This window comes from Gadus chalcogrammus, chromosome 5 (genome assembly GCF_026213295.1).
Source record: "Gadus chalcogrammus isolate NIFS_2021 chromosome 5, NIFS_Gcha_1.0, whole genome shotgun sequence".
NCBI lineage: Eukaryota > Metazoa > Chordata > Actinopteri > Gadiformes > Gadidae > Gadus > Gadus chalcogrammus.
Window position 1 is genome coordinate 19,630,166 of NC_079416.1, and position 12,160 is coordinate 19,642,325.

At 48.8% G+C, this 12,160-nt stretch overlaps 2 protein-coding genes across 3 annotated transcripts; both read right to left on the reverse strand.

Moving 5' to 3' along the window:
* Positions 1 to 138: 138 nt before the first annotated feature.
* On the reverse strand, positions 139 to 3,796 carry tp53i3 (tumor protein p53 inducible protein 3). Of its 2 annotated transcripts, none has more exons than XM_056590879.1 (5): positions 3,420 to 3,769; positions 2,855 to 3,122; positions 1,346 to 1,558; positions 837 to 1,033; positions 139 to 431 (listed from the first exon to the last, which is right to left on the reverse strand). In XM_056590879.1, exons 1-5 carry the CDS (start codon positions 3,555 to 3,557, stop codon positions 231 to 233), a joined length of 1,017 nt encoding a protein of 338 aa, XP_056446854.1. In that variant the 5' UTR covers positions 3,558 to 3,769; the 3' UTR covers positions 139 to 230. The 2 variants fall into 2 exon arrangements, with proteins under 2 accessions (XP_056446854.1, XP_056446855.1); XM_056590880.1 differs by having other exon boundaries at positions 257 to 376; positions 3,420 to 3,796.
* Positions 3,797 to 7,096: 3,300 nt separating this feature from the next.
* cenpo (centromere protein O) lies at positions 7,097 to 12,129 on the reverse strand. Its single transcript, XM_056590875.1, has 6 exons — positions 11,934 to 12,129; positions 11,353 to 11,495; positions 10,699 to 10,840; positions 9,906 to 10,180; positions 9,470 to 9,641; positions 7,097 to 7,327 (listed from the first exon to the last, which is right to left on the reverse strand). The coding sequence occupies exons 1-6, from the start codon at positions 12,127 to 12,129 to the stop codon at positions 7,218 to 7,220; spliced, it is 1,038 nt and encodes a 345-aa protein (XP_056446850.1). The 3' UTR covers positions 7,097 to 7,217.
* Positions 12,130 to 12,160: the final 31 nt, after the last annotated feature.

Sequence of the window (12,160 nt, forward strand, 5' to 3'; positions counted from 1 at the left end):
CATGAACGAGCTTAGGTTGGTATGGGTGCTTCAAGGTTGGCTGACCCAGAAGCATTTCGGTCTTCACAATCCAACTACTTGCTACAGAGCTCATTGTGACCACTCTGGCTCTGACTGATCTTCCTGTAAGTATTATAACAAAACAAATCAAAAAGACAATCCACACAGATTAATTATTCTTCTTTATTTGGTCCATAATGAGCAAGGTCTGTTTGTGTAAACTCTAGCCATCACTCCCCACCCTGATTCTGTGGAGTCACTATAACAACAATCTTTCCCTTGTTTCTGTTGGCCTCCATGTGTTTGTGGGCCTCGCCGATGTCTTGTAGGTCGAACACGCTGTCAATCACTGGCTTCAGGGCGGGCTGATGTGGGTCTGTGAAGAAGGGCAAGGCTCTCTCTGAGAAAGCCTTCACCAGGTCAGCTTTATACTGCCGAGAGGAAATGATGCAAAGACAACATTGGAAATTAAGTCATAATGTAGATAGATGAGTATCTATTTATTTTACTTATCACGATAAGGCAACTAACAAGCTTTATTAACTCACCTGGAGGCTACTAACGAGCTGTATTAACTCACCTGGAGGTAACAAACGAGCTGTATTAACTCACCTGGAGGCTACTAATGAGCTGTAATAACATACCTGGAGGCTACTAACTAGCTGTATTAACTCACCTGGAGGCTACTAACGAGCTGTATTAACTCACCTGATGGTCACTAACAAGTTTTATTAACTCACCTGGAGGTAACAAACGAGCTGTATTAACTCACCTGGAGGCTACTAATAAGCTGTAATAACATACCTGGAGGCGACTAACGAGCTGTATTAACTCACCTGGAGGCTCCGAGAACGCAGGAGGCTGGTGATGAGCCGGCCCCTTTTCTTAAGGAGATGGCCCAGCAGGTCTCCTTGCACGGCCTTGCCCCCCAGGGTGCCATACAGCACCCAGCGGCCGTCCACCGCCAGGCAGCGCACATTCCTCTCCCACATGGTCCCACCGACACAGTCGAGGATCACGTCCGCGCCGTGGCCTTCAACAGCGATGGACGGAGGCCGAGGTCATGGTCTTGTTTGTGACTTACATTTGGTGAGCTACTCAGCACGGTGCATACCCAACCGACATTTACCTGAGGCGCTGGCTAATGGAATATTGTGATGCAAAATACGATAGATTTAGATAATACTTTATTGTTAGAGCAACTCTGAAATTTGCTCGCAGCCAAGCAGCTCCATTTACAAACAACACAGACGAGACAAGACATCGGGACAGGACATCAAAAACAGGTGCTGCATCACGGGGGAGGAGTCGGATCGGGTTGGTCCGACGAGAGCCCATGACGTACCTCCAGTGTAGCCCAGGACTCCGTCTGCAAAGTCCCCCTGGCTGTGGAGGAACCCGGCCGCCGCCCCGAGCGCCACCGCCGCGTCCACCTTCTGGGCGGAGCCCGCTGTGACCACGGGCACGGCGCCGGCCAGGCGCGCCAGCTGCACCGCCGCCGTTCCCACGCCGCTGGCCCCGGCGTGCACCAGCACCACCTCCCCCGCCTTCACCTCGGCTGTGGACACAAGAGGCCGCAGAGCTGCTGCTGCTGGGTGTGGTTCTGTTTGGTCATTGAACAGCTGCGCATATCTAAGGTGATTTACAGGGACTAGTGTTGTATATCGTTAGTGAGCAGGTCGCTGAATTGGGTTATACATTGTTAATGAGCGGAAAGACACTTTAATGAGGGGTTCATATATTGTTAATAAGAAGGTCAGCGACTTGTGTTATCTATCGTTAATGACAAGGTAAGCGACTTGTGTTATCTATCGTTAATGACAAGGTAAGCGACTTGTGTTATCTATCGTTAATGAGCAGGTAAGTGACTTATATATTATATATCGCAAATGAGAGGGTAAGTGACCTGTGTTATGTATAGTAAATGAGCGATAAGTGACTTGTTTTATACAACATTAATGAGCAGGTAAGCAAGGGTTAGGATTGATGCTCTAGGAATGCTACAGGTAGACTTTGGGCCACTAAGTTAAATGTAATTAACATGGTTTGTGTTATATACTTTTTGTGCTATATACCATACCAGTGTGTGTCCACTGAAAAGTTTGAAATTTGTTCCAAACGCCAATGAAACCCCACCATATGGTCTGTGATCGATGCAACAGTCTCATTTTAGATAATTATTACAACCCAGTTACTACTTATTTACTAGTGCCTACTTATTAACTAGCTAATACATTTAATTACAACAATATGCCTATTCTCTCAGGGGAAGAATTATTAATAAGATATTATTTGCTTTATTTCAATTATTGTATTCAACATGATTCTTTTCTCTTTTTATTGATCCTTTTTAACATCTCTTTGGTGTGTTTGTATCTATCTATAACCTCAACAGTAATCAGGACACACATCAAAGGCACCCTTCACAATATCTTACGTGGGGCTAGATTGATTTGTTAAGTTCTGCAATCTGAGCGTGTGGATGGCATGCATTTACGTGTGTATGCATGTGCATGGTGCGTGCGTGTGCAGTGTGTGCATGGTGCTGTGTGTGTGCATTTGCGTGTGCACGTGCGTGTGCATGGTGAGTGCGTGTGTACATAGATTGTGTGTGTGTGTGCATGCATGTGCATGGTTTGTGGGTGTGTGTGTGTGCACGGGGTGTAGTTGCATTCACCTGTGCGTGTGCGTGTGCATGGTGGCGGCTGCGTCTGTGTGTCTGTATGTGCGCGTGCATGACGTAGCGTGCGTGTGCGTGGCCTAGCGTGTGTGTGCCCCCACAGGTCCCCGGTTGGCTGCTCTAGCCTCTCCCTCCTTCCTAGCGGATGCGTAAGCATCGTAGCGTAGCCGTTACCTACGAGGTGAAGCAGCTGGTAGGCGGTGAGCCAGGCCTCGGGGACGGCCGCCGCCTGGCAGAGGGTCAGCCCGGGGGGCACCGGCAGCAGGAGCTCCTCCGGCACTGCCACGTACTCGGCGTAGCCTCCGCCGCACAGCAGGGCCATGACCCTCTCCTCCGGCACCCAGGGGCCCCTCACGCCGGGGCCCACCTCGGCCACCGTGCCGGCCACCTCCAGGCCCAGGATGTTGCTCTCTCCCGGGGGCGGGGGGTACAGCCCTCTCCTCTAAGACACCGGACACATGGGGCAGTCAACGATGTAGGAAGCTTTATTCATAATCAGTAACAAACAATAGCAGCACACAGGGGACGTAGGTGTGTGTGTGTGTGTGTGTGTGTGTGTGTGTGTGTGTGTGTGTGTGTGTGGTCTTTCTGTAATGCATTGTAATGAATGTCATCCTTCTTGCTCCATGCTTTAAAACAGACTTGACTTGAGTTATGTCAGCTATAGCTCATTGAGTAGACATGCTGTTCTGGTTCTTTAAGTTTCTAAGGTGGGTACGTAGCATATGCTGTAGGCTACCTGCAATGTGTCAGCTCTGTTGAGGGCAGTGGCGTGAACTTTAATCAAGACCTCTCCATCTTTAGGTCGGGGTTTGGGTACCGTGCCCACTCGCAGATTCTCTGGTCCTCCTGGCACGTCAACACAAACGGCGAGCATAACGCGGTTCCGGTCTTTAAACAACTGTACTGTGCACACACGCCACTGCAAGCACGTCCAGGCGTGTCCAAATGGGAACGCGACAACCAGCGACGCTGAACGATGAAAAGTTCGGACAAAGTCCAACTTCAATGCAAATAGTAAATGACGCGGTGCAGTAGCCTAGAAGTGGACCAATCAGAAGACTGTATGTGCGCCACTTTTACGCGTAAGGTTCCTCTTGAGTAGGAGAACTTTGTTCCTACTTCTTCCCCCCACTTCCCCCTATCCAAATAAATACAGCGCTGATACCGTTTGCTGATATTATACATCCATTGTGCACACATTATGATATTGCTATTTTGTCACAAAAGCTGACTAAACGGTTTTGTTAGGCTACACATTTGCCTCTCAGGCTTGTGGGAACATTCCACTACCCACTCGGTTCATCATTGGTTCCGTTTCTTTCCATATCTGTGTTTTTTTGTAAACATGAATAAATCCTATTTAAGGAGTTAACTGTAGGGTGACAAAATGTAGATTAACCCGTTAACATTTATTAAAGAAATTATTTTCTTTATTTTGTTACGTATTTTAAGAATCTAAGCTACCCACACATAGACTCAATGAAGACCAAACATATTAGCCGTAAATACCATACATAGCCACAAGGGGAGCCTTACTGAAGGCTGCAATAGATACTTTATCCACAGAGGGCAGCACCACAGACCAAGCGAGGAAACCGAGGATTACGTCCCACCGGTTTTCTCCAAGTCTTCCGGTCCTCCGAGTCCATAAGAAAGCCTCCACATCTTGAAGACAGGTAGAACTCTCAAGGCTAAGCTAGGATATCGGTGGGTTAGTGTCTTGGATTAGCTAGGAGAACACTCTCGCACGTGCTAAGGCACATCTTCAATCTCTCTTAACTTCAGAGCATCAGTTTACCATACCGAAAATACTTTATACAAATAAAGTATCTCTTTAAAGCTATTCCTTTGGATTCGACCCCTCTTTCCTTGAAGAACATGATAATTTCAATGTATTTATTCCAAATTAATTTAAATCCCAATGATGATATACATGTTATATGCATGTTGTATACATATTATTATTTGCGAGACCCTTACAGTATTGGAAACCCCCAAACTGAATATGATTTTACCTCTACTTCATCACTTAACTCTATAATGAAACACACACACACACAGTTTCCTTCCCAGGCACATATGACCCTGGCAACTGTGGTTAGAATATACTTTTACTCAGGACGGGTTTGTATACAATACAACAGTCAAACCATCAAATCTGTGTCACCCACTCTTCACTTTGTGAACTACAACCCTTACCCCCACACTGTACCCTAGGCCTACCATACACACACACACACACACACACACACACACACACACACACACACACACACACACACACACACACACACACACACACACACACACACACACACACACACACACACACACACACACATCCCCGCTACCACACACACACACACACACACACACAATAACCAGTTCCATAATTACCCCACAATTTACCACATGGCACAATGGCCTATTGTGTTCCAGCAAATGAAATCCATGGTAGCAAATGGCTATTCCTCTCCAACACAAACCCCTCCGGTGTTAACAGAGGAACCAGCACGAGAAGACGGCCGCGTTTCAGCTTATCGCTCTATAAGACAACATAAGTTAAAAGAGCCGGTGGAGATTGCAGACAGTTCCCAGACAGACAGATCCCAGAAAGAGGGATCCAAGACAGACAGATCCAAGACAGACGGATCCCAGACAAACGGATCCTAGACAGACGGTTCCCAGACAGACGGATCCCAGACAGACGGATCCCAGACAGACGGATCCCAGACAGACGGACGGATCCCAGACAGACGGATCCCAAGCTGCCGTCATGAGGAGAGCGGACTGGGCATCCGGTGTGAGCCGGATCACGGACCTGATGCACACCAGGAACAGGAGGGCGGACTTGGAGCACCGGCGGAGGTTGGAGCTCCTGGACGCCCAGTTCAGGTACTGGTGGAAGGATCCCCATCGGAGGGACTGCAGAGATATGGGTGTGGAGCGTGTGTCCGTGGTTGACGGCTGGTTGAAGCAGCCTCACCTGGCCCCCCAGAGTCAGGCTGACGGCCCGACTCTGGGGCTGGCTGAGGCTGCACACCTGTGGTGAATCAGTAATCAAGGCACAGGATAAACCGCCCATCACCAAAAGCAGAGGGTCTTAAGACACGTCAGCATTAACACCAGCTCTATGTGTTATGATCCTTTACTCGTGACATCATGAGGTGGCGTGTCGCGATGGACACTGTTCCAAGGGTCCCTGCCCTCACTTGAGTTAGGGGAACATTATATTATCATGTGGCTTGATATCATCTGTGGCGTCTGTGGCCAGTGTGACATTGCCCGATAGAAGGCATGTGCTGTGTAGTAAATGAGCTACTCACGCGATGGTATCGGATCGGCACATAGAGGCGATACCAGATACTGCATTTTAGGCAGTATCGGACGAATTTTCGTTACTGGTATCAACTCTAAGTGGCTAGGCTGGCATCCGTACTGATGAGGTGTTGGGCATGGAGCTGGTCATGTGAGCTGGGCCTTCCTCCCCAGGTGCACGATGAAGAGGCTGCAGCAGAGGGAGGCCATCCTGCGGAGGGAGCTGGAGCGCGACGCGCTGCTGAGGGCGTGCGAGCCCAAGGCCACCGTCCGCCGCAACATGCGGGAGATCGCGCTGCTCGAGCGCTCCGGCGAGCGGCCGTGCTCCAGCAAGTCCCTCGCCGCCGCCGAAGGGACCCGACCCGGCGAGACTCCGTTGGACACTCCGTCGGAGCTGCTTCCGCCGCCGGAGCAGCAGCGCCCGTCTACCGTGCCGTGGCTGTCCATCCGGCAGCTGAGGGAAGTGGCTGCCATTGACAGCATCGCGGCCCGGGAGAAGGCCTGGCGAGAGCAGAGCGCCCGGGAGGAGCTGAAGAGGCTGGAGGACGGGGAGAGGCGGGAGATGGCGGTGCTGCGGCGCAGGATCAAGGCCTTTAACGAGACCATCGGCAGCGTGGGGGGGCTGGGGCGGCCGGCGTCCACCGGGAGCGACCGGGAAGGACCGGGAGCGACCGGGAAGGACCCCAGACGCTGAATACCCGTAGAGGGGCGGCGGTTTACATTAACATTGAGGGCGTTTAGGCAGACGCTTTAATCTAAAGCGACTTACTTAAGTACATTTGGCAGAGGGAAGAGAAACGACACTATATCGCTGTCGGTACCGTCAGGATGTTCATAGAACCAAGTGCCAAGCACTCACAATTGTTAGGCTAACCCCTTACCCGTATACAATAAAGATAGTTAGGATAAGATGCTTGAAGATTGCTAAGTACTATTTTTAAGTGCAAGGATGTACATCACACAATAAGTGCGTAAGAGGGGTGTGTGTGTGTGGGGGGGGCAGGGCAGAGGCTATGCCGAGTCTCGGTGAACTCTGAACAAGTGTTTAGATCAGGTGAAGTTTAGAATAAAAAAAAAAAGGCAAATAAAGCCTGCAGTTGCATTTCTGTTTTTATTATCAAGTATGGTATAACATATATGTACATGGTTCTTATTAAATATATATAAACAAAGAGGTTAAGGAGAGATGGCTGGGTGTTGACGCGGTTCAGAGGAACTACTTGATGTCTCCTCGTTGGATCAGGGTGGCCACGGCTTTGTGCAGAGGGGTCTGCTTCAGCAGGGTGCAGATGCCCTTCCACTGGGCGGTCTCAGGCAGCTCCCCGTCTGCAGAGGGGACACATTGAAGCTGAGGACAAAGAGGTCGACTCTTGCATTGTTTGAAAAAAATTTTTTAAGTTGAATACGAATACGGCTCTCGGTAAATGTTTACGTTTGTAATAAGTACGCCTAGCCAATGAGAGGCCGGAAATGTAATTGTATTACCGTAGTTATAATTGGGGGTCAAGCAGCGAAGCTGCGAGACAACCTATTGTTTTTGTACGTTTTCTTATTATTATTCTGTCATGGGAGTCTATGGCAGCCCATAGAACGCCTTGGTGAAAAGTTGTGAAATTTGGCACACTGATTCAGGACCGTCCCATGATCCCATCAAGCAAATTTGGGGTCGTTAGCTCATGAGCTCTAGCGCCACCAACAGGTCAAAGTTGGACGTGCATTCATGTTTATAACTTTTGACCTATTCAATATTCACAAACAAGGTATCATTGGATTCCTTGGTCCAAGCCGGGTTCAAAGCACATCGTCGTTTTGCACCACGATGGATTTTCCGTCATCTTGGTTTACGTCAAAAACCTTCAAAATGCATCCCCTATCACAATTATTTTCCAATCATCTCGAAACTTGGCACACATGATCTTCAGGCCATGCTTGACAAAAAACATCGAACAGATTTTTTCAAATTCAAAACCGTTTGGCCGCTACAGCCAATCAAATCTGACTGCGAAGTCGCCAAGGATGTAGGCCAATATCTCAGCAGCCCTTTCAAATATCATAACCAAACTTGGTACATAGACTTATGAGTTATGACATCATCATGGGGACCGCTAGAACTTTGACCTCTAGGGGGCGCTGTTAATAATGTAGATGTGTTTTAACTCCTCCCTTCACATGAGTATATTTCAAACTTATTGTCAATGTCTGGTGATACTGTCAGACTACCGCATATATTTAATAAAATATTTCCCATGGCAACATCAGAATTTGGCCGCCATGTTGAAAGTTGCCCAAAACAATAGTACACATCCACAGGCCACAAATTATGTCCAATCATCATGAAACTTGCCATATATGATCTTCAGACCAAGTTGAACAAATGTGTTGAACTGCTTTTTCAAATTCAAAACAGTTTGGCCTTGACAGCCAATCAAACTTGACGGCATCTCTTTAACATATCATAGCCAAACTTGGTACAGACTCATGACATCATTCTGGGGACACCCAAACAATTTGGAGACCTTTGACATCAAACAGGAAGTGAGCTCATATCTCTGCAAGGCCTCCATGTATCCAAACCAAACTTGGCTCATAGTCTTATGAACCTATCCTGATGATGCCGATCATCAACGCCTAGGGGGGCGTTGTTAGCAGCAAGTCTATTCCAGCCCTTAGAAAGCAACTTCAATGTATTGCCGTTGTGCTAAGCATTTGCCATTAGATTTCATTGTGAGTAAAATTATATCTAATCATATGAATTTTATCATGGTCATCATATACTGTGTTACATAAAACTGATAACATATCAAACATATTCAATCATCATGTCAATCTGACATACAGCATACAATCAGACCACTACAGTACCGCGACAAGTGGTACTGCATGTATAATGCAACTATGACTTTATTTACCATTCCGCCCACTCACAAAATAAACTGTAATTCTTAATGGATAAGATGCTTCATGAACCACCTCCAGAACGGATGCTTGTTAACATTGTGTCTCTGTTAGGGATATTGTTCCGAATACCCCAATGTATGTGTGATTTGTTTGGTCAGGCAGACGATAATGCGCCCTTATCACTAGGTGGGGTAATTTTTCCATTTTGTGAACATTGACTGTAGAATGCTCTGGTTTATTCCACCAGCTGTCGTCATTACTAATTACCGAGACGGTCATCATGTAGCCACCTAGACGAATGTGTATCCAGCAAAATTAGTTCATAGAGTCCTATTCTGCTTGACCCCCACATTGATGCTGACAGCTATATTTATAGTTAGGTTTATATTTAAGAAATGTCTTATATGCATACTTGAGTTATTGTTTTGAATTCTATGAGATTATTATTAAGATTGCACGTTAGCATGGACGTTAGCATCGTTAGCATTGCACGTTAGCACGTTAGCATAAGGCTTCCGTCGATGAATGACTTCAGAAGTAGTGAAATCCTGTGCGGGGCCGCAATCCTACCTTCTGACTCGACGGTGACCTCCTCGGGCAGGCAGCGGGTGTGGTCGGAGTAGTGCAGCTTACACAGAACGGCCACGTCCCCCAGCGGAGGTGTCCGAGGGGCCGTCAGCGTCAGGACCAGGAGGGAGCACGGCGCGTTGCTCTCCATCACCGTCACCGAGACGTGCTGTTCCTGGGGAGGAGACGACCGTCAGAAGCTCTGAACCCACGGGGTCCGAAGGGAGGCCAGCCCGCTGCCCCCGCCGGACCCAGCATCCCTGCCTCTGAAGGGACGGTTCGGTGTGTGTGCTGTACGCTTGGTGATGGGGTCGTCGTTTCCCCTCTGAATGAATAATCAAAAGAGTCTCCCTCCCTCCCTCCCTCCCTCCCCCTCCCTCCCCCACCCTCCCTCTCTCTCCCTCTCTCCCCCCCTCTCCCTCCCCAGCGGCGGTCCTACCTTGAGCAGCCTGAGCTGCTGCCTGCGGCCTGCGTAGCCGTCCAGCAGGCGGCCGAGCTCCCCCAGGAAGCCCGTGAGGTGGTGCTGCAGCGCGCCGTCCTTCTCCGCCAGCCGGGCCAGGGGCACGAAGACGGGCACGTCGTGGCGGACGATCTGGACCGCGGGCGCCATGACCATCTCCAGGCTGTACCGCTCCAGGTACACGCCCTCGTAGGACGTCGCCACGGAGACGCACACGCCTTTCCCCTGCCGCGTCTCGATGATGTCGTAGCCACCTATGGGTGGAGAGTTTCTCCCGGTAAATACTAGTACACACAAAGAGAGATGCATTATGGGGATTTACCTTTGGAGTAAAGGTTTGAGTCAGGATTGGGATCATTGATAACAATAAAGCCACGCCCTTGTTCCTCATCAACAGGTCTGCCATCGCTTCACATGCAAACAGGAAAGTCTAGTGGCTAGGCTGTTTGGGTCCAAAGGCTCCTGGCAAAATGTCTGTGGCGTTGACCGAACACAATGACCACGCGGCCACTTCTACGCAGTTGTGAACCTGTTTTGGTTCTGCGTCGGATATATAGCGGACCAATCACATCACAGCCCTTGCTGCTGCGTTGCCTCGACGCAAGGTTACAATATTTTGGAGGCGCACGTCCGGCCCTTGCGGTGGACGCAAGGCGGGTCCACAAGGACGTAACGGGTCCGCAAACACCCTTGCGTTGCGTCGACGACGACGTCCAACCATAACTCGACCTTAAACACTAGCCACAGTATGTGGCCAGCGGGGCGGTCATACCGATGAGGTGGTGGGCGTGGAGCCGGTCTGTGAGCTGGGCGTGCCTGGCCATCAACTGCAGTAGCTGGGAGTTCACCGAGCCTTCAGAACCCTCCGCCCCCTCTCCCCTGGTAGACCGGCCTGGGTCGTCACTCCCCAGCTCCTGCACAATCCGGGATAAGATGTTCTCTTTAGTGAACCGCAGATGCAAGATTAGGGGGTCACAGATTAGGGGGTCACAGATCAGAGAGGGGCATAGATCAGGGGGGCCACCGATTGGATTTTTCTGATACCTATGGCTACTCTGCACTGGTTCGTCTTTGTATCCTACTCTACTTGTGACTGTTTACTCTTATTTCAGAACTTTTTGAACTCCACTTTATTGCACCTTTACTTGATCAACAACTACCTCATAACACTGAATATTAAATTCTGTATAATATGCACTGGCTGTCTGTATATCTTGTGCTTATTTTTTGTTGTCTTTTTGCAGTTATGTTATTTATGTTTTATTATGTTTTGTTATAGGGTGTGTGGTAAATATATTAATAGCACATTTGGAGCATGGGGAAACTCAATTTCGGTCATCTCTATGTAACTTGTTGTCGGCCTGACAATAAAGTTGATTTTGACTATTATAATTATATATTAGTGGACATGATTCCATTCAGTCACCTTGTTGGCCTCCATCTTGGCCTTCAGATGGTCTCTCTGGATGACGAGTGCGTGGACCGTGGCTCTGAGCTTCTCCAGACCACTCTGCTGAGGAGGACGCTCCTGCTGCCTCGTCGCTTGCGACTCCAGCAGGCACAAGATGCCTGCAAATGCGATCGTTTACGTTCACATTCAGGGCGATTGGCAGACACTTTCATCCAAAACGACTTGCAATAAGTACATTTTCAGAAGAAAGAGAAACAATATGTTGCAGTAGGTACAGTAAGGAGCAAGGTGCAAATAACTAACTATCACTAGGTTAACCCATTCCCCGTGTATAATAAAGATAGCTAGTATAAGATGCTACACGATGCAAAGTACTATAACTAAGTACGACACACAAATGGTCTCATCTCATTTTCCTCTAAGGCGTACATTAATTGCCGGGACGTACAACATACAATAAGTAGGAGGGGTGGGAGGGAGCGGCTATGCAGAGTCTAGAGTCGGTGTCTACTACACTATAAAGTCAGACATAAACACCAGCCATATGTGGTGGTTGTTGTGACCAGTTGACCACATAAAGCCACAACCAAACAGACCTTGTGTAGACATATTCCCGCGACGGATTAGAATTATTTCCCGTGGGGCTCTCCCGTTGGGGATATGTGTTGCAGAGCAAGATTTATTTCGGTGAAAAGTAGGATTTGACGGCTTTGAAGGAGTCGAGACCATGGACCGAGACCCAGCTAAACGCGACCCGCTGCAGCTAGGAAGCGTTTTCAAATTTGGCGGCATGTCGATGACGTCAGTCACCCGTGACGCGTCA